General features: G+C 33.4%; 2 protein-coding genes across 3 annotated transcripts in view; both read right to left on the bottom strand.

The window, feature by feature from the left end:
- Positions 1-27,843, bottom strand: part of LOC140445960 (uncharacterized) — a 144,875-nt gene that overhangs the window by 104,993 nt on the left and 12,039 nt on the right. The gene's annotated exons all lie outside the window — the stretch shown is intronic.
- Positions 25,975-26,715, bottom strand: LOC140446656 (carboxypeptidase B2-like). The gene has a single exon (XM_072539246.1). It carries the CDS (start codon positions 26,713-26,715, stop codon positions 25,975-25,977), a length of 741 nt encoding a protein of 246 aa, XP_072395347.1.

Genomic DNA, 27,843 nt, shown 5'->3' with positions numbered 1-27,843 from the left:
CATCTGTCTTCTTAAGCCATAGTAACACTTATTGGCGAGCACTATTCTTCTTTTGATATCTTCACTGACGTTGTTATCTTTGGTTAGCAGCGACCCTAAGTATATGAAGGTGTCAACACCTTCCAGTTCTAGGTCATCAATTATTATTCGTGTAGGTGTCGGGTTGCTTGACCTAGTGCAACACATATATTTGGTCTTTTGAACATTTATATTTAGTCCCATTCTGTGTACAGATGCTCTTAACGACCGAAATGCTTCAGTCAGAGATTCTGTGGACCTACCAATGATGTCTATGTCATCTGCATATCCGACAATTTGTACTGATTTGTTAAAGATAGTACCATTCGTAGTAATCTGCGACTCTCGAATTATTTTTTCTAATGCCAGGTTAAATAAGAGAGACGATAGTCCATCACCCTGTCTTAGTCCATTTTTGCAATGGAAGGGTCTTGAGAGATCGTTTTGGATTTTTACCATGCTCTCTGCATCTGTGAGTGTAAGTTCAGTTAACCGGACAAGATCAAACGGAATGCGAAATTCTACCATAGCAAGTAGAAGTTTATTTCTATTAACGGAGTCGTATGCGGTTTTGAAGTTAACAAATATGTGGTGAGTGTCGACGCCGAACTCTAGGGTTTTTTCAAGGATCTGCCTCACTGTAAATATCTGGTCCGTTGTTGATTTATTAGGACGGAAACCGCACTGATATCCTCCCACTATTTGTTCGGCGTAGGGGAGGAGTCTTTTGTACAATACGATGGACAACACTTTATATGCCATATTGAGTAGAGTGAAGCCTCTATAATTATCACACGCCATCATGTCTCCCTTTTTGTGTATAGGACACAGTACACCTAACTTCCAGTCTGTGGGTGTTTCTTTCTGTTGCCAGATTGCAGTTATCAGTTTATGCATGTTTCATGAGGGGGTCGCCGCCATTTTTGAAAAGTTCGGCAGGGAGATTATCCGAACTGGGAGCTTTATTATTTTTCAGTGTTGCGATGGCTTCTCTAATTTCTTCTTCGGTGGGGGGTGGTTGCCGATCATCTTCATTCATTTGAAACATGGGATCCTCAATCTCGCCATCTTCGTGGTTGCCGCTAAGCAGTTCTTCAAAATGGTCCGCCCACTGTTTAGTATCTGTTCTTTGTTACTAATTATAGAACCGTCCCTATCTTTATAGGCTTTAATGGGAATAAACATTTAAAATAAGTTTACTGACGTTTCAATCTCCACTTCGGAAATCGTTTTCAAAAATACATGTTATTTAATATTTTTGTGCAGTCTCTATTTTAAACATGTTTAAATCAAAATTGATCGATTAGTTAAACAGTAACTTTTCGTTATTTTTGCGTAATTTCTCATTTAATTGCATGATTTTTATTTTAAATACACAGTTAATCCATTGCAAAGAGGACTTGGTTAGTAAGACAGTTCTCATGTTTCATATAACGTTATAAATATTTGATATATTTAATTACTTTAGTTGATCACTGTATTTGGTTATTGTATATGAATACTTTGTGAAATTTATGGTATTTGACACTTAAATATGTTTTGATATAATGAATTTTTTCATTTTTTATGTGCATTTTTCTATGAATATACCATTTCTGTTTTTTTTTATTCAAGCGCTTAAAAACAGTGGTGCCCTTTTTTGAATAGTTGTTCTATTCCCTGTTTATTTTTTGTTGTTTTTGTATCTATTCTTTCTTGTGTTTCTCACCTCTATGAGCTACCCTGCTCATAACATACTAGTACTAAGCAACGGAGCCTTTGAACATATAGTGTATCGATGTTCTAAATTTAATTCTTAATAATCTATTTTAGTATGTATGGTTACAACATAAATGCGCCAATTTCCTATAGCGTAATTGACTGCCCATATATGCCAGCAAAGGCTCATTCGCAGTCAACGAATGCCACATGTGGAATGTGTATTGTTTATACCTATCAAGAAATCAACTCGTATTTTTTATTAAAAAAAACAAATTTGAGACATACGGTATACTATTATAAAAAATATAGCGCTTTTATTACAAACAAAACAAGTAGGAGCATACCTTTCCATAAATCTACATATTTATTTCATTATTTATCACGTTTAGCAACAGTTTTATGTTATTTTGATAACTTCTATGACCAAAACTACATTTATATCTGTCATAATAAAAAATCCGTGCGACATTTCCGCGACCTCTAACCTTCAGGATAAATATATCAATATTTGCAAAGTCTACAAAAAACTTTTGTTCAGGTTTTTAGAAACCAAGTGACATTAAAATCTGCACAATCAGTATTAATTTAAGTCAATAAAACATGGCCTTGAAATATTTTACATTTAGTAGACAGAAACAGGACATGTTCTAGTATTTATATTATAGAAACGCTGCATTTGAATACTCGTAAAAATCGCACCTTTAGAATATATAGATCTGGTAGCGGCAAAGTACAACGAAGAACGAAGTATAAAAAAATAAAAGAAGGAAGAAGAGTGTACAATGAGACGCAAGACGAATGGATCGAAGACTTTAAGGAATCAAAAAACTTTATTAATCCGTTAGATAAATGACTTGCTCCGAATGGATGAGGAGGGAAACACCAGAACTATCAGCGAATGGCTGCCCGTCGAAGACAGAATAATCCTGATTAGATCTATCATATGCGAAAATAAAAATAAACTAGCACAAAAAGGATTGAAACAATAACTTAATAGTTTATGAAATAAAGAATTTGACAGAAAACCGGTAGACAAAAGGGGAAGGCTGTATTTTGTCTCCTCTAATCTTCAATTTGACTTCTGAAAGAATATTTATCGAAGCTTTGCACCAAACTGAAAAGGGTATTCGACTAAATGGTTACCGGCTAAACAACATCAGATATGCAGATGACACCATAGTATTTGCGGACAACTTAGAAGACCTACAAGTTCTTATGAACAAAATCACGTATTAGTCAACAATATGGACTCAATATAAACGTTAAGAAGACAAAGCTTATGAAAATTAGCAAGAAAATAATAACAGAAGGTCAACTCTACGTCAACCCATCCTCTGTAGAAAGAGTGACGCACTACAACTACTTCGACACCATAATAAATGAAGAATGGACCTATAACCAGGAGATTAGAGCACGCATCGGAAAAGCTAGATCCACCTTCAATCGGATGGGGGCCTTCTTCAAGAGTCACAACCTCTCTCTTGATACAAAAGTAAGAATGCTGCGATGCTACGTCTTCTCTGTCCTTTTTTATGGTGTTGAATCGTGGACCTTGAACGAAGATATGTGCAGAAAACTGGAAGTATTTGAGATGTGGCTATATCTGATAATGCTTAAGATCCCGTGGACTGACCGAGTCATAAATGAGGAGGTCCTCAGAAGAATGAATAAGAATCGAGAAGTACTGACCACCATCAAATCTCGAAAGTTACAGTTCTTCGGACATATTATGCGAAATGAATCCAGATATGCTCTCCTTCAAGCCATCCTGCAAGAAAAAATATTTGGAAAACGAGGTCCAGGAAGAAGAAGAACATCTTGGTTAAAGAACCTCAGAATCTGGTTCAATACAACATCCGCGCTGCTGCAGATAAGATAAAGATTGCCATGATGATCGCCAACATTCATAACGGATAGGCACATCAAGAAGAAGAAGATGGTTTGCTTCAATTGGTTATTGAAGGAAGAGTGTTTGGTGAGAGAGGACCGAACCACGACTGATTTCCTGGCTCCATAACCTAAGAACTTGTTTTAATATGTCGACCGCAGGCCTGTTTCGAGCAGCTGTAGATCAAGTCAAAACCATAACATAATAAGAAACCTTTTGATTGACATTAAAAATGACCTGCAATTTATTAAACACCAGAAACGTATGTATGACTCTTCGAAGAAATAATTATTGTTTAAAATCAACTAATTTCCCACACGACAACGATTTTGTTTTATATAATATACATATACATATAAATCCCAGCTGCATTGTCACCTTCACTATAAATTTGTTGATCATTAACAGCGGTAACACCTACGATCGCTTGCTATGACATCATTTTATTATTTCTTGTAGAGTTGTTCGGTTGTTTCTCCCACTGATCGCCGACATTTCTCCGTATTTTATTATTATTGCCATTTTTAAATTAGGAAATCATTTTATTTGCCGATTACCTTATATAAAAAGATTGGCTGATATATGAAAGATCCTAACGTTAATATATGAGAATATTAAACCCTGAATTTAGCAGGTTTTGATTGTTTATAATTATGAAATACGTATTTCTTGAAAGAGAGTTCAAACCTAGATAAAAATTTAAGAGATTTTAATTAAATTGTGTGTATAAGGAATAAATTTAAAAAGCAGGAAATTAATGGAAAAATATGCTAGAAAAAATGATCTGGTTGGCAGTTTAATAAACAAAGAATGTATATCCATATATGTTTTTCTTTTGACTATTATTTAGGGAAAGCTGTAAAGAAACTAAAAAAAGCCTGAATTAAGAAACCCCCCTATACGTACTCTGTACTCCAGATGGTTCATTCATATACTCCAGATGGATGATCTGCAAGATACGACTTAATTAGTGCTAAAAATCTGAAAGATCTTTCGTATAAGGAACTGAGGTATTCGACACAAATATACAATGCTGCTTTAAGGACGGGGATACGGGAAGGTAGCCTAAATTATACTAATTCCTTAGTCAAGAAAATCTGATGAGCAAAAAAATCATACATACCTACTAGCCTATTCCGTGCTATGACAAAGTTACTAGAAAAATCACTTGTAGAGACAATAGAACCAATTCTGAAAGCAAATCAATTAATTTCTAACCATAAATTTGGATTTAGAGCGAAACATGCCCCATCGATCAAGTCCACCGAGTTATAAAAAAAATGAAATAAAACCTTTGAAGATCAAGAATACTGCTCTGCTGTCTTTTTAGACATCGCCCAAGTTTTCGACAAAGTTTGGCATGATAGACTATTATAAAAAATCAGAAAAAACTTACCGAACAATATTTTCCTTATCATCAAATCATACCTTCAAAAAAGACAGTTTTAAGTAAGGTATCAAGACAAATACTCTTCAGAAAGAAAACAAAATAATGCGAGAAGCGAAAATCAATAGAGAAAACTCCTATATCATAACAGACACCAAGTTTTGGCATTTGCGGATGATGTAGTGTTGCTAGCAAGAATTAAGGAATATTTAGGTATGCAATGGACTTTGATCCAAATAAAGGATATTTTACTCTGAATGAGAAAAAATATATTATTCAGTTGTTGATGCCAAAAGAGTTAAAACTCCAATTGAACCAAAGTTATCTTTAACAATGGCTGATAGTAACAATTGTATTAGAGATAAATTTCATTATCAGAGGCTAATTGACGGCCTGATGTATCTATCTATTTTAACCAGACCAGATATATCATTTACAGTCAATTTTTTGAGTCAATTTAACAATGTATATAATGAGTCTCATTGTAAATGTACAAAAAGGGTATTGAGGTGTTAAAAAGACAGTATTAACTATTCTCTGATTTATTCAAAAGATGATTCAGAATTACAAGGTTTTGTGGATGTCAATTGGGCAAGCAATACGTTAGAACGTAGATCCTTAACTGGATATGTATTTAAACTTTGTAGCTCTGGAATATCTTGCCAACGTGCAAAACAAAAAACGGTAGCTTTATCTAGCTGCGAGGCAGAATATATGGCCTTATTAGAGGCTTCTAAAGAGGCTCATTTTCGATAATCAAAGTAAATTAAACTTATCAGCAAATCCAATTGATCATAAAAGAAGTAAGCATATTGATGTAAGATATCATTTTTTGATAAACATAATATCTGACACACTCATTAATGTAAAATATATGCATACTGATGTTATGCCAGCTGATGTGTTGACTAAAGGCTTAGTTGCTGAAAAGCTGCACAGAATATTGAAACTGTTAGGTATAGGTAACCTATAAATTTTATTTTATTGAAAGTGGGGGTGATAAAATACTGATATCAACTAAACAAAATTTAAATATTACCGCCATATGTCATTTACCGGAAGTTAAGGATGATACAATGCAAACTGTAAATTGTATTCACTTTCGGAACAAAATAAAGTTAGTCTTAACTGTATACTCAACTGGTTCGTTTCATTTATAAGTGTTAACATGGAATTTCAGACTCCATTTCACTAAATTGAAGCCACGAATTGAACTGTATCAAAGCATCAGGTTCTTCCTATTTATTAATTAACAGCAAGCATTAATCTGTGTATTTTCAATAAAATATTAACACCTTGACTGCGTTACATATCCCCGGCGGTATGTATCTTGTATTACTTCTGTGCTAAGCTCAAATTCGGTGACCGACAGATATGTGCGAAGTACGTATCTTCGTTATTTTTCGTAATAGATTTTTGTTTTCAGTAGCCAGCTATATAATCTTAAATTCTGCAACCAACTATACAGATACTAAAGTACATATCCCCGGCGATATGTAACGCACCAGAATATTTTATTCTTGTGGTGCATTACATATCTCGGGAGATATGTACAAGCGTATCTATAGGCATGTTTGGAGGGGATTACAGTATTGTTGTTCTTAGACCCGTACGTTTAGTTGTGATTTACTCTTTGCCACGGAAGGTTATAGAGCGTGAAAAATATTAGAATTATCGCAGAGAAGTGTAGTTAATGACGATCAAGCTGATTTGGAAGGCCAAGGATCTTCATCAGATTTTCAACCCAGAGTGGACAAATCATCGAGAACAAATGAAGCCGAACAAGTTAATGTAGAACGAGAAATATATTCATCAGATTTTAATCCTTTTGATAGTGACGATTCTGTATTAGATCGTACTTTTAATCCATCGCATTACGATAATGTGTTTTCTGACGAACAAGAACAAGCTACTGGTATACAAGCAGAGACTGATGAGAGCTCGGGGTCTGATAATGAGGATGAAATTACACATATTTCGGAGAATATTTCTAGTGTTTGGAAAAATACAACAATTACCCCTTATCCGTTTGAAATTTATATTGAGAATTGTAAAATTCATGATAACATAGATCTAACCGAAATTACAGGCCCTGCTCATATTTTTAAATATTTCATAAACAATGAAGTTCTCGACATTATTGTCACAGAAACTAATCGTTATGCCACTCAACAAATGAACAAAGGACATGCCGAGAAGTCAAGAGTTAAATTATTCTTATCATTATGGGGATTACAAAGGTGCCATTCATCATTCAATCTTCGCTTATCCACTGCTGGACATAGATCTCCCTCATAATTTTCCATCTATTTCGATCTTGTGCCTCTTGCATCCAATTCCTATGACAACGTTTTAGATCGTCAGTCCAACGTGTTGGTGGACGACCTCTACTTCGGTAGGCATCATCTCTTTGTCTCCATTCCAGTATCCGCTTTGTCCATCTATTGTCTGTCATTCGAGCCACGTGACCTGCCCAGTTCCATTTTAGTGTTGCTACTCTCTCTACTGCATCAGCCACTCCTGTTCTTTGTCGTAGCTGGCGATTTGGGATCTTGTCTCGTAGTGAAACGCCCAACATAGCACGCTCCATCGGCCTTTGACACACACGGATCTTTTGAACTGTTCTCCTTGTCATGGTCAACGTTTCGGCACCGTAAGTTAACACTGGCAAAACACACTTATTAAACGTTTTTCTTTTAAGGCATATTGGTATATCAGACGATTTGAAAATATGGTTCAGCTTGCCGAAGGCTGCCCAAGTCAGTCTTATACGACGGAGAAGCTCAACGGTTTGGTTATCTTTTCCTATGCGAATCTCATGACCTAGGTATTTATAGGCCATTACCTGGTCTATGGATCTTGTTCCTACGCATATATCTTCGCTGACTACGAGTGTCACGAAGGTGCCATTCATAAACTCTTATTGGTCAAAAGATAAAATGTTCCATAACGAGTTTATAGTCAGTTTATAGCCTCAACAATGCGTCGAGACAGATTCTTGCTACGTACTTTTAAAATTCATACATTTTGCCAATAATGAGGATGCACCATCTGGTGATAGACTAAGCAAAATTCGAAACATATTAAACATTCTAGTAAAAGAGTATAATAATATTCTAAACGCTGGAAGGGTACTAACTATTGATGAGATAATGGTGCTTTTTAGGGGTAGACTACATTTTAGGCAATACATCCCTAACAAATGTCATAAATATGGAGTCAAACTGTACAAACTATGTTCTCCAAATGGATATACTTTTAATATAAATGTGTATGCTGGAAAGGGTGATACAACTGCACCACAAGGTCATTCGCATGCAATAGTAAAAGAACTTTTGCAAATAGTTGAGCCAAAAGAGGGGAGGACCATCTATGGAGATAATTTTTACTCAAGCATACCGCTAGTCGAAGATTTATATAAGGAAAAAATGATTAATTGTGGAACGTTGAGGAGCAATATGTAGAAGAGGAATACCAAAAGAAATATGTCAAAAGCTAAAAAATGGACAGGATATTGGACAAGAATGTAATGGTGTAAAAATAATAAAATGGTTTGATAAACGACCAGTCGTACCTTAAAATTTTTACTATTTTAGGAAAACGGAATAAACAAGGTGATGAAATTTCGAAACTACAGTGCGTCATCGACTATAACAAAGCTAAAAAAGGGGTAGATTTTAGTGATCAAATGTCTTCTTACCATACATCAGTTAGAAAATCTCTGAAGTGGTATAGGTAAGTTAGATAGTTTGTCAAATTGTTCAGCATTTTACATTGCTAATCTATTGTAGAAAAGTCATGTTTGAATTAATGGTTGTCCAAACCAAGATTGGAATTCAGGAAACAGTTAGCTGAAAATCTTGCAGTATCTGATGAAATAGTACAACGCCCTGTAGACGGCATGAGAAAAAGGGTTCATACGTTTGTAAAACCTGATGATCCACAGGTCAAAAAAGAGGAAACCATGAGAAGGATGTTACCAAACACTACGAACAACTTTAAACAGCAGAGAAGCTGACAAAAAAAGTTCGCCGTGTAACAAGTTTGTGTAGTAATTGTCCAAATATGCCTGGATTTTGCTTATCTTGTTTTAATAAACACCATGAGTAACTTTTTCTTAGAATAGATAGGTATATCTAAAAAAAAATCATATTTCGTTTCTTATTATATTCTTGTGGTACACGTTTATTTTGATATGTATTGAGCTACGAAGCAAGCAGAATAAAGTTAATTTATTTTGGTTCATAATTTATTATTTTCGTTTGATAAAATTAGATACTTTTGCTCAGAGATGTCAAAATTTGTCACTTTACTTACATATCCCCAGGGACTCGTAACGCACAAAACTTGAGTGTACTTACATATCGCCGGCGATATGTAACGCAGAGAAGGACAAAGTACAGATTTTCCGTTACGCAGTCGAATTGTTAAGTATTTATCTTCGTATTTTCAATTATTTATCCACACAAAATATAAAAATAAAAATAAATAAATAAAACATTACATTAGGAAGCAATGTATCAGCTGACAAAAATACATTTCAAGGTAGTTAATAAACTTTTTTTGAGCGTACAGAAAATAAATTTCGAAAAATTCGAAATTTGCAAAAAGATTTGGTTTGTTTTTTTTCTAAACACTTAAATATATTATGCGTGTAGTATAATTAGAACATAATGAACGTACCTAATGATCGGAAGCGTATGGTGTGTTGTCTAATGAAAATTCACAGTAACTTAATGTATCAGGGATAAATATCGTATTATGCCTAAAATATTTTGGTTTGTTAATTAGACTCTGGACTTGGCTATTTAAAATTAATAAATAAAGATTTGTTAGATACGGTACTTACAACATGTCTTCCTATACAAAGATGTTTTGACAAATATTGTCAAAATATTGTGTGTTTATATCACGTAGAATTTAAAAGTATTTGAAACACACCAAACATTTGATACCAGTTTAAACGTACTAACTAAATAAACTATTTTAAGTATTATCCATTAATGAATACCATTTGAATTAGAATATAAATATAAGGGAAACCATTTAACTGTTTACTAAGTACTTTATTAAGTATAAAAACAAATGTTAATAATTTATTACCCGTATTTACAAAGAATTATGATTCCATAGAAAGTAGGTACTACATAACACAAAATATTGTTTTTTGTGGGTACTGAATATTTGATAATTTTAATTTTGTTAGCATAACAATGTTTTTTTTATTTGAACAAAAATAACCCTGCATCAACTATTACGGGTTGATAGTGTGGATACTACACAATTTACAAATTCTTTTTCTTCTTCTTCTTAACCTTCTATCGTCCATTTTTGGACATAGGCCTCTCCCAACTCATTTCATCGATCCCTATCTTGAGCAACATAGGTACTTCATTTGTTCCAGCTATTTTTCTAATGTCATCTACCTATCTCGTTTGTGGTCTTCCTCTTGATCATATACCTTTGTAGGATCTGCAATGTTGCGTTATGGTGTTCCAACGTTGGTCCTTTTATGTAGCAGTATAGCCTTCGAAGCTCCATTTAAGTTTGGCAATCCTTGTGGCGATATCCTAGTTTTTGTTTTTGACCTTACCCAGCATCTTCCCATCTTTTTTTGGTATACCTAGCGTTGCCCTTTCTCTTGTGGTTAGTTTGTTCATAATTGGTTCAAATTCGCCTTAATTAGAGCCCAGGTTTAACATCCATATATCATAGGAAGGGTGCGTTTTATCCAACTGAGGTTTAAAAGTACTGATCGTGCTAGTCCTGCTCTTCTAGTAATTTCTGCACTTTGGTTCTCTTTGTAAAGTTTAAGAATTTGGTCTAGGTAGATATATTCTTGAACTTGTTCTACCTCATGGCCAGTTATTAGTTTTGAAGACGTCTTCTGGGGCTAGATTAAATCTATATTACGTCATCTTGTGAAGTCCTCTCTTAATGGAAATGTGGTTTGTATTTTCGTCTATTTGTACTATCAGAGTTGAGTTTTCATATATATTATGCATCATCTGCATATATATATCGAATATATTCTACAATTATTAATATTCTATTGCCATCTCAATACTGTCAAATGTTTTTTTTAGCCTACAAAGGCACGAAATCCGAATAGTTGATATTTACCTACTCTATTTTGCTACTATGATGACATCTGCTAAAGAGCTGTTAGTATTAGGATTTTTATTGTCTTGTTTATTTTCAAAACCTCTGCAATTATAACGTTGTGTTCTAGAGACATATTAATTTTTAGCTTTTTTAAAGCTCTTTCTATTTCGAATCCCGCCATGGCTAAGATCAGCCGGCTTTGAAAATAGTTTTCTGAGCTAAGTTGGATTATTCCTCTTTCTCATTTATAATTTGTTGTGTATTTCTACTGCTATTGTGACTATTTTCCATTTTTTCTTCCTTTCTCTGCGCTGAATCCTCAATACTCGTTGCTCATATATAGTCTTCTATGTCATCCAACCTTCTTCTTCTAGGCCTTCCTCTGCATCTGTGCCATTAAGGTTTCAAATTAGTTATCCTTCTCAACATATGTATGTGTGATTGTCTTAGTATGTGTTCAAGCGGTGAGACTTTCTGTTCCTGATTGTCTTTTTCTCCTTTAATTCTTCAATTTAAGCATTTGTTTTCATTATTCTTTCCATTATTATTGTTCCCATTATTCTTATTTCGAATCTCAGAAGGCTTACTGTTCTGTCCTTATTTTTTTTAAACGTTGTTGTTTTAAAGTCTTATTCTATAGATTAAGTTAGGTTAGTTAGGTTTAGTATTAAATATTAGGTTAATATTAAGCGGGGCGTTCACGTTCCGATATTTAGTTCGACTTGTGATCCAACCTCCTAAGTTGGATTCGATTTCGGACCACGAGTGGGGTTGCTGGAGTGTTGGAAATATAGATGTACAAGTCGGAACATTTAGAGGGACGCGGACGATTCGAAAGTCCAACTTTTGACTAGCGAAGGAGTGGGAGCGTGAAAGGAGGAGTCGGAAGTTGGATCAAAACTTTCCTCAGTCAGCGCTTGACCTTGGGTGCCTAGTACAAACCTTCCGTAATGAATAGTAAAGGAATTTCTGAATTTATTATTATTTACACAAATACTCAAAGTCTCTGTTTGTGGGATACTAGTATCTAGTGCTTTGAAGTACGAAAACATTGCCAATATATTGCTCTGCGGTAGTTCATGTAATCATCCTCATCAATGACATATAGAAACTTCGTTTCACAATAGTTCACACGATCAACGAATAATTTCTTCATCCAATATTTTTGCCTTCTTTGCAACTGCTGTCACTTTCCTCCTAATTATATTTTGTGTAGACTTTACTAGATACATTTTTTGACTGAGAGATGAACTCCACCATGAAAACAGACTAGGACTGAAGTTAGAGCGTCAGTTTGATAGAAGTCGAAGGGTAATTGGAGCCGACTATCCAACTAGTACTCCTAATAAGTGCGAGTTCAAATCGAAACGTGAATGCCCTACTTTATATGCATTTCTGGGTTGTGTTGTCTTGCTATTTACTATACGTACTTATATAATTCTCGGTCTCTTCGGTCTGAACCCATTCTGGTATTCCCCTTATATTCGTTCAGCATATGATTTAAGTGCCAAGCTTAATACGCCTGCAGAACTACGTAATATAATATTTATTTGAAAGGGGTATTATTCTATAATTTTTGAACTCCTTTTGATCTCCTTTTTTAAAAATCGGCGGCACTATAATTTCATTTACTTCATTTTTGCCTGACAATATATTTTGTGTCCATATTTGTTTTATTGGAGTGTTTGTTTCTTTGTGCAATTGTATTTCAAAATATTTTATTAACTTCACTGCTACTTTATTTTCTCCCATTGTCTATCTATTTTGAATATGCGTTTATACGTCTACTATGGGACTTCTTGTTTCGTCGCTATGCTTTTGATCATTCTTCTTCGTCACAGTATGTTTCCTTTCTCGTGTATAACATTTTTCATAATGCTCTTTTCATATTCTGCGACCTGTTTATCCTTAAATATGGCCTCTCCTTTTTGGTTTTTTAGTTCTTTCGTTTTGATGTCAGGATTATTTTTTTCTTTGACTTTTTTGTAGAATTGTTGTATTTTAGAATTTTTTCTGTCTTTTTCAATATTCTGCAAATTCTCATTTAACCAGTCATTTCTCTTCTTTTTATTTAGCTCGTTGTTTCGTGCCAACAGTTTCTATAACATATTTTAACTTGCCGGATGTTGTATTCTAGTTAGTCTGACATTGAGTTTTTGATTGATCAATAAGATATAGGTATTCAGACTTTGGATATGCGGGTTGTATTTCATAGTATCATTAATGTATTTACAATTGGTGATAGAAGTTAGTAGTCTACTAAAAGGAGAAGTTTTAGATTGATTGTATGTCTGTGTTTTATTCTCTCATGAAATGGGAGTGTGTTTAGGTTTATTTGTATAGTGGTTGCTATAGTAGTAAATAAATGGTTTTTTGTTCACTGAATATTCAGTACTACATTTAGAAAAAGTGAAAACCAAAGTGACCAATTTCCAGTATATGTAAAAAGTTTTGAATTATTTCAACTGAAATTTACTTTTGTAGTAGATAATCAAGTCATATGAAAATAGATTGGCTTTAATTGCTCTACTTAATTCGTACAAAATGTTATTTATTGCGATCAGAAATAATGTCGGGCTTAGAATTGAACATTCAAGAATTTCATTTTTAAAAGATCTTATGATGGAGTTGACCATGATAGTGATTGCTTTAGTGTAAAAGTTCGTTTGTGGAAGATAATTTATTTTGCTCATAACTAATTTTTTTTGGTGCTTACTTCATCTTGATGAAAGAATACTTTTAACAGCACACTAGTTACACTTTACAACACTTTAACTCCACATTTGAAGCTAAATAATCAAACCCTCAGTTTCACAAATAATATCAGATTTTTAGGTATTGTTTTCGACCAACAGCTCTCCTGGAAAAAACATACAGAAGAACTTAAAAAATCATGCCAAGCAGGATTAAATTTTATGAAAACTATTTCCAGCAAAAACTGGGGAGCAGATCAAAATACACTATCTATTACATGTATATAAATTCTTAGTTAGATCCAGACTCGACTATGGTGCTAAAGTTTATTCATCAAGCAAAGTATCAGTATTGAAAACCTTAGAAACAATTCAAAACACAGCTCTACGAATAGCTACAGGTGCGTTTCGAAAGACACCAGTTGAAAGTTTACAATGCTTAAGTTTAACATGAGAACCACCCTTAAGTTTACGATGCAAATACCTTTCTTTCTCATATACTTCTAAAATAGCTAGTAATAAAGAACACGCTACTTATACCAATACGTTCATAGATCGATTTCAAGACACTTTCTCTACAAGAAGACTGGATCCACCATTTTACGAAAGAGTTAGAAAAAACCTTCATGACCTACATCTTGAATTTCCTGAAATTCTCACAACAAATTTCCTAACTTCTCCACGTTGGTTAATACCAATTCCCAAGATTAATACTAACCTTAGTATCTATATAAAAAAGTGAGACTATAACAGACCTGTTCAAACAATCATTCTTAATAGAAATGAAAACTTATAAAAATCACTATAAGATATACACTGACTCATCCAAATCTTCAGACGGTGTTGGTGCAGCCATCCTCACACCCAATACATCCTTAAAATTTAAATGTAATCCCATTACTTCGTTATACACTGCAGAGTTGTTTGCAATATTACAAGCACTTATCCACATAAGTCGAAACAGCCCCCGTCTCTCATAATAACCGATTCACTAAGCTCACTTCACATTATCAAACGTTTATATACCAATAATCCAATTGCCTCACATATCCAATCAGAAATAGAGATTCTAAATAATAATAAGATCACTGTTGACTTCATGTTAGTTCTATCACATTCAAGTATACAAGGAAATGAAGAAGCAGATGAACTAGCCTGCTTAGCATCCTTCAACCAGGACTCCATTCTTATTAATGAGGTTTCTTCAGATGACTTCAAGTCAGAAATAAAATATAAACTGGTAAGTGCGTGGCAAAATAAGTGGAGTGTATCACAAAATAAACCCAAGGAAATCAAACAATTAGTGAAACCGTGGCTCTAACCCACAGCGAATAGACACGACCAAGTGAGAATAACACGTTTGCGAGTAGGACACAGTAACTTTACACATAAACACCTCTTTACGCGAACTGTGCCGCCAATGTGTGAAAATTGTGAAGTAACAGAGTAACACTCTCCGTAAACCATATACTATCACTATCTCAGTGCAAAACATAATTATGAAGAAGCAAGAAAGAAGCACAATATCCCAAATAATATAAAGGAAGCCCTAGGAAAAAACATGAGCATTAAAAACACAATAAGTTATCTTCAAGACTCAGGACTGTATCAATTATTGTAATTTTTCTAACTTTACCTGTATTATATTTTTTAGGTCGCTAATAACCCCTTGTAGTTACAGCATAAATAAATAAAAAAAATCTTTAATAAACAAACTTTATGTCTATCACAAACTATGCTCTTAAGATATTATCTATCCTGATGAGGTGGTCATTTTACTCTTATGTCTTATATGTTACATAAATTCCCAAATCTCTTATAGTTCATGAATATGAATATGTCTTCTCGATAAGGCCATACCTGTTGCATAAATAAGCCAATACCTAATTATTTATTAAAACTAACATGTAGCAAGCAGGTACTTTCATCGATGCAAAGTTACATCTACTAAGTACCTTACCTTGATCAACGCCGATCATTCCATACAAGGTGTTATCCATATTAGGTCAATTGGGCTAAAGTCTGCATTTTACGGTACATTTTTTCGATTAACGACCTTAGAATGACTATAAAAACCGGCCAAAAACAATACTGTGTTATTAAATATTAATCAGTTCATTTTCTTAGTAAATTTATACCTTCTGGAATTTTATTTGGGTGAAACTGAGAAAGATTATCAACAGATGGTTGTGTATAAAAATGTGCTTCATTAAAAAGTTGTATAGCCAAATAAGACATTAAATTCTCAGTTTTAAAAGTGATGTAATGTCTTCGTGTCTGTAACAAAAACAAATCTTGACCTTCAGAATTAAACCTTATAAATCAAGATACATACGTAAACCATCTACTTATGGCTACAATATTCAAACTGTAGTTTTATATTCTTGTAATATGATCACGACTGTTGAATATTAAGAAAGCTACTATAAACTGTCACTATAATCCCTAGAAATAATTAATGTAAAGAATATTAATCCTCTGAAAATTAGATTTTTGATTTGAGTTGCAAGTATTTATAATAAAACTTTTACGTAATTATTACGACAGCCAATATAGGAGAACAAAAGGGTTTTCTAAAATTTAACGACAATTACAAAACAAATCTTAGAAAACCGAATACACACGGACACACGCATTATTGTATTCATAGATTTTTTAATGTTGGGTATGTATACAGTGTGTACCCACCTAATGGAATAAAATCGATTACAAATAAATGAGTGCCTTTTTAGGAAGCGCTCGGACATATAGATTTTTTATAAAATTGTGTAAAACCGTATATACATGGTATATCATGTAACAGTAACTTTGTTATTTTAAATACAATATTCCATATATTATTAATTTTTTGGATTCTTCAGAACATTCCGTACATATTTTATATACGATATGCTATAATATAGCATATCGTATATAAAATAGAAGAAGCTCTAGTCAATAGCAGCATAGATTCAAGATACCGACAATTCATACATGATATTTACCAAAACGCAACCATGACCGTAATTCTGGACGACAAATTAATAACGGATAATATAAAAATTAAACGAGGAGTCCGACAAGGCGATATAATTTCACCTAAACTGTTTAACTTGACCCTCGAAGATATATTAAAATCAACAGATTAGGCAAACAGAGGAATATGTATTAAGGAAAGTACCTAAATCACCTTAGATATGCGGATGATATACTTCTGATCTCCTCGGAATGACAAGAACTAGAATTAATGCTGAATAAACTTCATGAAAAATCACTGCAAAAAGGCCTAAAAATTAACTTCAACAAAACAAAAGTAATGACAAACACGGAAGACCAAAAAGCAATAAAAATACAAACAGAAAAAATAGAACAGGTAAATGAGTATATCTATCTAGGACAAGCAATCAGAGCTAACAGAGAAAATCAAACAGCCGAAATATCGAGACGAGTAAGAATGGGATGGGCAGCGTTCGGCAAACTTTCTTACGTTCTAAGAAATCAAACAATCCCTCTATACTTACGAAGCAAGGTATATAACTCCTGTATAATACCGGTGCTCACCTACGGAGCACAGACATGGACATTTACACAGGCCAATTTGGATAGGATAAGGAAGGCACAAAGAGCGATGGAGAGACAAATGTTGGGTATATGAGTTAAAGATAGAAAACGTAACCAGTGGATCAGAACCAGAACAAGGACAGTAGACCCGATAGAACAAGTAGTAAAACTGAAATGGAAATGGGCTGGACACAATGAACGTCTCCAAGACGGACGATGGAACAATGCCATCGGAAAGTGGCGTCCATACAATGCAAAGAGATCAAGAGGCAGACCACAGATGAGGTGGAAAGATGACATCAGGAAACAAGGAGGTCCCACATGGCAGAGAACAGCTTAAGATAGGGAAAGATGGAGAGAACTGGGGGAGACCTACATCCAACAATGGAAGGATAGAGAATAGGTTTAAAAAATGCTATAATATATTTCTTATATATATATATATATATATATATATATATATATATATATATATATATATATATATATATATATATATATATATATATATATATTATATATATTTCTTTAATTGTTTTTAAATACTCACAGAATAATCAATATTAGTATATATTCATTCAGTTTGGTTTTTGTTGTAAATGTATCATCTCTCTCTAATTAGACTCATATTACTTTGAAATTTTTCTTAAGTGGCACATTGGTGAAAAGGCTGGTGATATCAAAACTGGCTAGCATAATTTTGGAATTTTAATCTAGTTCTGCTAGTTTTTGCAAGAATTGTTGTGAATTTTTAACACGTAATGTTATGTTGTGTGCTAAATAAAGGCTGTAGTATGACTAGGAGGAATTTTGACAGTCTGCTGCAAGGGGAACTCATACTGCTGCAAATTGGTCTGATTGGTACATTTTCCTTGTGAATTTTTGGGACTTCGTATAGGTGTGCTGTCCTGCTGTAGTGGGGTGTTGTGTTCTTCTTTGGTAGTCTGTCAGGTATTCCTTACATACTTATTACTTTTTTCCTACTTAAGTTTTGATAATGAAAAAGTAAGCAAAACCTATTCCATGGTATGAAATAAACACTAGCACAAATGGTTTTGTTCACTTTGTTCTAAAATGCCTGGCTAAGTTTTTGTCTGACTGTAGTATTGTTCTGAAGCTATTTTATTGTGGCATTTTAATTTATTTACTATCTTTAATGGAAATTAAATACAATTTCAGTTGAAAATACGTTTATTTTGATGTTTCTATGTCCACTTCGGAAATTCTCAAAATACTGAAGTGGAATCGAAACGTCAAAATAAACGTATTTAAACTGGATTTTAAGCCCGTTTAAGAAATTTGAGAGATTTGGATGAGCCTCGAGAATCGAGTATCTTCTTCGGGTAAAACTTCCAGCGTCAAGTCTTTTAAACAATTTTTTCTCTTTTCACTTCTTGCTGAATTTCTTTGCTCTGTCAATTTGTTCTAATTTTTCTTATGTTTAGTCAAGCCACATTCTTCTAGTGCAAAATTGTGAGTTATATTTTTAAAAAAATTTAATCGCAGGACATCTACATACCGTAAGTTATTAATTGAGTCCCCGCTTATTTTTATATCATTCTCTTTATCTCGTAAAACTTTCTCGAATGTATATCGAGACTATAAGGAATATACACGATAGAGGGGACAACACACATCTCTGACGGACTTCCCGCTAAATTAGTATTTCATCCGTTTTGTCTTGTTCTACGCTTACGGTCTCTATTCTGAATATAAGTAGTCTTTAAAAGTGAATATGGTTGTTATCTAAGCTCTTTTCTTGTAAAATGTTAAACAACAGCGAGCTTAGAGCTGCCGAAGATACGGTATTAATTGCCGGAAGCGAACAAGAACTACAAAATCTGTTAAACAAGCTACTGATAGAGGATGAAGAATATGGTCTTAAAATTAATACAAAGAAAACAAAAACAATGGTAATCACGAAAAAGCCTACACCAAACATAAACGTATTAGTAAATGATAAACTAATTAAACAGGTTAACATGCTTAAATATCTTGGATGCACGATACAAGAGACCTTTGGCTCAGAGTAGGAAGTGAAGTGAAGAATAGAACAGGCAAGACAATCATTTCTAAAAATTAAACAATTTTTCACCACCCGAAATTTTAGTCTAACTCTACAATATCGCATGATTAAATTATACATACAGAGTATTCTTCTACATGGCGTGGAAGCCTGAACGCTGACAATTAGCTCGTTAAAATGGCTGGAAAACTTTGAGATGTGGTTATTCCGCCGCATTCTAAAAATTCCATGGATTGACCATGCTAGAAATAAAACTGTCTTCAACTAATAATGAAAGGAAAAATAGAAGAGAAGCGCGGTTTTGGCATACGACAAATGACCTGGCTGAGTAACATCAAGGATTCCACAGAACTAGACCTCCAAACCCTAATAAGAAAAGCACAGAATAGAGACAATTTGCATAAGTCATCGACAACCTCTATTAGAGACGGTACCTAAAGAACAAGAGTTTAGAGCAATAGAACAGATAACATAAATTGTGCATCCCTAGTTCCTTTCTCTCTCGAAAACCAAACTATCTGTCATCTAAGTTCATTTCACATTTTCTATATATTCGATAACTAATAATTTTAAGCAGTTTTCAGAACCTGGCTCATTAAGTTTATTAACCTGAAATGTTCGGATTTGTTGTCATTGTTTTTTGGGATAGCAATAAAGACCAATTTCTACCAATCTTGTGGACTAACACTGCATTTATAGATTTTATGGAACGGTTTCAGTAACATAGAGATGTTTTTTCGTTCACAAATATGAATCTGTATATTTACCTCATTTGGCCCTCTAGCTTTTCCCGCTGTACTATTTTGAATTAGTCTGGTAACTTCTGAAGTAAGTAGGTTAGATGCTTCGTTGATATGTTTCTCTGGTCTCATTTATTGTTGCCACATGTACATAGCGAAATAATTGTATCTTTGTTTGTCCCCTATTTTGTACATACCTGAATCTCTGTTCTTCAATAATTCACTATTTTCCATCGTTTTCTTAGACTGTCCTCTTCGTATCTGGAGGTCGTAAACAATTTTGGCAAATCTTTTTCTATCCTGTGCGAATCTCAATAAGTGTGTGACCTGTGAGTATTGAGACCCGTCCTCTCTTTGATGTTTTCAACCATGAACATCTCCTACCTTGAACTCTGCTTGCTTCAATTTTCTCCTCCTTCAACAACCTCAAGAGCTTTATAATGTCTTCCCCGGTACACATGTCCTAGATAACTGATTTTGCGCTTCTTGATAATGTTAAAAAGTTCTCTGCCATGGCAATCTCGATACCCACACCTCGAGGACCTCCAACCTTCTCATAACATTTAGGTTCATTGTCCATATCTCTGTCCTATACAAGAGAATATAATATATACATATATATATATACATATATATATATATATATATATATATATATATATATATATATATATATATATATATATTAATATACGTTGTATTAGTCAAAAGGTGTTTCATTGTCAGAAATGCAGATCTTGAGTATTCAATTCTAGATCGGATTTTAACCTCCGTGTCTATACCTATGGTTATTCATAAGCCAAGGTATTTAAATTGGTTGACATCTTCTAAAGAAGTGTTATAAATGTAAGCTTGTTGATTTGGACATTTACTTACTACGATTTCTTTTGTTTTATTGACGTTGCTTTTAAGACCAAAGGATTCGCCTTCTTCTACTACTGCGTTTAGGAGTTGTTAAAGCCCTTCCGGGATGCCTGCCAGGATGATAGCCAGATCATCGGCATATCTTATGTTCTTGATCTGCTCTCCGTTAACTTTAGTGCCTTCTTAAGTTCGGTCTTATTTGTTTCTTAGTTTGCATTTTCTTTAATCATATTTCTACTTTGTCAACTGAAATGTGGCCAGATCCAGTATCTACCCCGGGATATGTTTTAACTTCTTTGATTCCGTTTCTGTATCGTTTGTCTATCAGTATGTATGAAACCAACTGTTTGCTACCATCATTTTGTGTTCTTGGCAGAATTGTACAAGTAAATCGCCACTGTTATTTCTTTTGTCTACTCCACAATTACCAATAATGTTTTCTAATCTTCCTTGCCCAATTTTAGTATTAAAATCACCCACAATCTGTTATCCATAATCAGTGCATCATCTGTAATATTCATTCATTATTCATTCTTTATTCTTTTTTGTTCCTCTTGGGCCTATAACTTTCTCAATATTTTTACAAAGTCTTGGACGTGTATAGTTCAAAGTTTTTGATTTGCTAACTCTTTAATCTACTAAGAAGACATCTTACTATAATAAAAAGGAAACTAAATACAACAAATAATAAAAAAGAGAAATAATGCGACCTTTAAACACTACTATGAAAAGAAAAGAAAATTTTTCCACTTTTGCTCTACTTTAAATATCTTGTTTATACATTTTTATCGTATCTGTAAAAGGTACATGGGTTTCTATTCAAATTACACCGGCTTTCTTAGGTGATTGTTTTTAGATAATTTCGTATTCTGCCTTCAACCACTCGTGTTTAAAAATAAGTATTAGCATATGGACAACTTATATCGCAATGTGTTGTACATGAATAAGTACTTGTTTACGTGTACTTAGCTCTTTTCTGTGAATCACTACATCGCCAACCCGATATGTCATGTAAGAAACGGAAATATCAAATTTTGCTACACCAAAACAAATATTTGAAGTTAAATAAAACAACACTATTATAAAACTTTGTTATATAGGAACATTTTAACAAGGATTTAGAAAAGAGAGATCTGAAATTGACGCTCTTCGGTAAATAATGGAAACATCCCAAGTTAAGCAATACAAAAAAGTGCATGAATGTGCACACATATGAATTGTTTATTGATTTATCACAAAAGTTGTGCAGAGGTTTCCAGAACTCAAGTGTTTAAATGAAAAGTCAGTTGGTAAAAAAACCAAATGACAACAATTTGAAGTTGGATACAAGTATTTAACCCTAAAATTTTACGTACTCACTGATTTAGGTCTAGTATTTTCTTTTTATTTCATATCTAATTAAAACAAAATGGTTTAATTTCAAGAGAAGTTTATTTAGGAACGATACAAATAAAAAACATTGAAATATTAATAATCCAAACATAAACAACATAAAATAGACACTTTTGACACAGAATAGAATCTTGTAATAATATGTACATGATAAACTTGTGCATATAATAAACATTACAAATATAGAAACGATAACCTTCTATTAATGTACACATTCCATACACATTTTTATTTGATGCTCTCCACACAAGGCACTCCCACACTCTTGTAACATTTGGTAGTTGCCATTCGTTTCTTTGCTGTGTAGCATAAACAGTAAGTCCGTTTTCCTTTCTCTTGGAAACCTGGGCGGTCTTCAGCAATATTCATTAAATTCAAAAGCATGGAAAGACTCTCTTTGAGACTTCTTGATAAAGTTGGTACTGTTTGGAGTCTTATTTGTTGCCACGGCTTCGTTAATTCTTCATGAAGTTTCAGCATAAAATTTAATCTTGATAATGGATCCTGTTTGTTTTTAGTTGCATTGTGATGGTAGATTACAAAAGCGTTTACTCCTGCAATATTCATCATATTGTAAAATATGCATAGCGGCCACCTTCTAGTCTTCCTATTACAGCATATGTTCTGAAACATTTGGTCAAACGTATCTACAGCCCCTTTAGTTGAATTATATGTATGGATTATTTCGGGTTTTGTTGTTTCATGATTAATGTTTCCAGAAAAATGCATAGTCGAAAGTAGAAGAACTGTCTCATTTTGCTTAGGTTTATAAGATAATAAAGTCATGTTTTCATCGTACACAAACATACTTGAACCGCACTTCCAAGTTTTGTTATCGAGCAATTCAGGAGGTATTTCTCCTTTATTTTTCCCGAGTGTTCCGACCATTGTCAAATTGCAAGAGAAAGATAATAATTTAGCTGGAAAACCAGTTGTCCATTGTCACATTACGTCTATTTCCATGTAAAGGTCTCGTCAGGCTTGTGACAAAATGTTCTGCTAAAGGAATGCCGTTGGTTACAGTAGATTTACCCAGATACGGTGTTGTATTTATTACATATTTCGTAGCCACATCGCAAACCATAAGTATTTTTATGCCGTATTTACTAGGTTTGTTTGGCATATACATGCAAAATGAACACCTGCCACGAAATCCTAGTTGTTCGTCGATTGTCACATATGAACTAGCTTTATAATTTTTGACACAGTTTTCAATAAACAAGTTCCAAATTTTAGATATTGGAACAAAACTACTTTCTTTTTTACGTTCTTCTCTTGTCAAGAAATTATCAAATCGTAAAGAATTGACCAAAAAGTTAAACCTTTCTTTACTCATCGTTGCTTTATATCTATGGCCACAATAAGTGCTATCAAACAAAACGTCAGCTGAGAGGTGATTATCTTTTAAAGCCGCAGATAAAAATAACAAACCTAACAGTGCTTTCAGTTCAGGCAATGTTGTTTCTAAAACAGTAGCTTTTTTTATCTGGTACTTCTCTCGTAACTCTGAAATTTTTTCGTTTGTACGTAGCAAAACTTCGTCCAGAATCTGATCTGTAAAAAATAAATTAAAAACATGTATAGGTTCTATAGTATCTTTAGCTAAGTTGATTGGACTTGGATGGATATAAACAATATTATTTCTGAATGCGACTTTACGATCTCCATCATTTATCACTCCACTTATAACCGTTTATAACCGTTATAACCGTAATTTTAATTCTTTTACGAGAACATGTATTTCTTGTTTCTTTTTGAGTTTATGCTGGTGTATCTGCCCAGGTGTTAGCTAGTTTTGTAAAGACATTTTCTTCGTCCTGTGTAGGATCATAGTCTCTATCTTCAATACTATCGTTGCTATCAAATTGATTTTCTAACTCCTCTAGATCATCTTCTGTATCACTTAAATCACTGAAGACACTTTTATTTGTAATTTCTTCCAATTCTTTCCCAGTAAGAGGGCGCTTTAGATTAACATTTGATTTTGCAGACATCTTATTTATACGTTAATAATAACAACACGTCACAATTACGTACAAAACTTTTTACGCGGATACTAACCACACGTATCTTTCACGTACAGAGTGTTATAACTACTACAGTCAAAGCCTAACCCAAACTAAAATCAAAGCGAGTATTCCTTTCTTGTATTGACCATGAAGTGAGGATAGCATAGCCCAGGCGGCTAAGCATTACCATGTTTAGTTTTCTTTCAGTAGCTGTCAGATTAAAATCGGTACGTAAAATTTATTTACGTTAGTACTCTAGGGTTAAGGTAGTTAAGGAAACTGTGGGTAAAGTAAAAGACAAAAATAAAATATAAGCCCTAAACTAAAAACCGTTAGAGAGTAATAAGAGAATGGAACAATCTCAAATGTAAACAAACTTTTTTATGGGTGGCTACTATACCTCAGCAGTATACTATCATTTGTCAGACAAGCTCCTCCAAGACTTGCACAGCCAAACATAAGAAAACAAAATGTATTATTTAAGGAAAATGGACTATGGAACATAAGTAAGGTAAGAAGAAATCTCAAATAAAGGCAAAGAGCGAATAAAAGAAAAAATTGAGGAAAGATCCATAACCATAAACGATCCAGACGTACCTTGATGATGACGCTAACTTAATGCTGACTTGATACTGATTCGATGTTAACTTGATGCTAACTTTACGCTGATACGACGTTGACTTGACGCTGAAACGTTGACGTGATGCTGATACGTGAATTTGGCATAAAACTTGTCAATGTTATATTAGCATCATATCAATGACAGGTCCGCGCTGTGTCAAAATCAAGTCAAAGGCGTTCGCGTCGTGAACTTAGCTTCGTCAGCGTCAAGTCAGTATTAAGTTAGCAGTAAGTCAGTATTAAGTTAGCGTCAAATCAACATCGAGTCTAGCTGTTCAAGCGTGAGCCTCATGGGACAAAATTGAGCAGAATGAACCTTACTAGTATATTAAAAATAAGGTGAAGTTTGGTGAAAATAGATTAATAAAAGTATTTGTCGTAACAGTATCTCTTATTAAAAAATTTATTTTATACTACCAATACTTTGTGTGGTGGTGTGGAAATAAGTCGTTTTGATTTTGACTGTCACATCACTAGGATTATCTACGTAAGAAAATTTGCAATAATATAAAAAAGAATCATCCAATACTAAAAAATTCAGAATAGCAATTGGCAAACATTACAATAATTTACTAAACTTTACTAAGAAATGGAAATTGCGTAATATGAAATATGAAAATAGAAACAAGGAATTGCATATTTGAAAAAAAAAACAGAAATATATATTAAATACTACTTGAAGTAACAGCCTTGTCAGAAATTGGAATTTGTGAATGGGTGGTACATGGTCAAAGTCTTTAATTATGTATGTATATCTCTGAGAGGCAAACAGATACTTTCTTAAAATGTTTGGAAAGTATTTTAGTCAATATTGTACATTTTAACGGATACATTGTGTTGGGGTGTTTAATATACTAAACCACTCACAGTGAACTGAGTGCGATTCGCCCGCCTGGCCCGCTTTGCTATACTAAACTGTGGAATAAAGAAGAATTTTTTACGTATTTCAATAACAAATAATATTCTGCAATTGTTATAACTCAGGTAGACTCATTTGCACTTACTTTTATTAGGATTTAGTTTATTATAATACATATAAATATTTCTTGCAAGAGATTTAACACAGTTAAAAATATCTTCGCCATACACTAAAACATCCCGTATACTGGTTTCTTGTTCGTTATCTTTAATATGAAATATATACGTAAACTTTATATCCCCACAGTGAAACTTCAAAAAGTCTATAACTGATCCAAAAGTTAATCCACAAATTTTGTAAAGTGACCCAATCTCAATGTTAATGTTCTTTAAAACTCGTTGTACTGATTTCGCCATTGTTGCAAGTTCTTCTTCATCGTTAAGCACTTCAGAAGAGGAACCAAAGGGAAAAACTAATGATGATCCTCCTTCTTGTAATGAAATGAACAGTTTCAGATGTTTTTGCGTGTAAGCAACTGATTTGATAATAGCGTTAGTAACAGGCGAAGAAAATCGTAAGTTTATCTTCCATTCTTCAAGAGCGTCTACAAAGTCTTGTGTGGTAACGTCTTGTAAAGTCTTGGCACCAAGAATTATTGGAAAATTGTTAGCTAAGTTTACAGGAACTGTCCCATTGGGAGAAATATTCTTAATAATCATATCGTAAGCATCTGGATTAGAACATGGAAGAATATAATAATCCATAATCTTCACCAAGCCTTGATTTTTGGTTAAAAAGTTTATAAGATACAGTGCGGAAGCAACTGCCAATGTGTTGGAACCGTCAGATCCAGCTTCTACCAACACAGCCATTTTTTCTCGATCCTTTAAATTGTTTGTTATAATAACCATATATATAGATCTTTCTTCAGTGGACTTACCAATCTCTTCCAGATGAAACTTTTTACGAAATCTTTTCTGCAAACTTTTTAGGTATTCCGTAATTTCATCGTAAGTTAAAAATTTCTGGAAAAATTTTTCACAAGTTATTGGGCATCTGAATCTTGTTACGTTGTTTGGATTAAATGTGTATTTGGTAGGTTTTGCAAATAGCTTGTTTTTAATCTTATTCGGCTTTTGTATCTTCTTAGGGACACGAGTTCGTTTTTTTCGTGCCATTATATGACAAACCAATAGTTACTTCAAAATTTTGATTGACGTTTATAATTTCGAGATTAAGGTTAACATAGCAGGAATACATCTCATAAAGCACTACAATTTGGATAGCAAATGTTTCTATCCTAAGTAATACCTTTAAATCAATATTATTCCTTCACAAATACGCCAAAGAAAGAATTTTTGGTCCTTAACCCTTCTTTCTGTGTTTTTACTGTTTTGATCTATTTATTCTCTCTTGTTATATATTATATGCTCTTATCTCTTCCTAGTTCTATTTGTCTATTTCTATAATTATAACTATCTTTGTCTTTTTCTTCTTTTCTATAACCCTTTTTTTATTTTATCTTGCTTTTTTGACAATTCGCTGAGATTAGTCACTTTACTACGATGTCATCTCAACAGAGATATCAATTGAAATATATATTGTTTATTCATTACCTTCAGAAAAGAAGAGCTGTTAATATTGACATCATATAGAGCTATTGATGAGTTTGATGCAAGAAATTGTGAAAGGACAGCCACAAGTAAAACGAAAAAAGTGATTTTTTACCAATAAAATACAGCGTGCTGCAAGCCGATTACACTAATAGTAAAGGTGTATGAAATTCCCATTGAAGTGCATGAAGTAAAATATAATGTCATGTCTCGCAAAACAGAAAACCAAAAAAGGTATATCGATGAAACGCAACCGTATATACGTATTTCTGACTATTGTTGTCTTCAGTATGGTGCAGCCAAGTTAGAAAAAGAGCATGTTAACTTGGGAACGGATCACTACAGGAGCAATGTGACCAATTTGTGGCATTAGATTTAGAAGACCCT

The sequence above is a fragment of the Diabrotica undecimpunctata genome, chromosome 7 (assembly GCF_040954645.1).
Source record: "Diabrotica undecimpunctata isolate CICGRU chromosome 7, icDiaUnde3, whole genome shotgun sequence".
Lineage (NCBI taxonomy): Eukaryota > Metazoa > Arthropoda > Insecta > Coleoptera > Chrysomelidae > Diabrotica > Diabrotica undecimpunctata.
The sequence above is the reverse complement of the archived record's forward strand: the minus strand, read 5'-3'. Positions and strand labels throughout refer to the sequence as shown.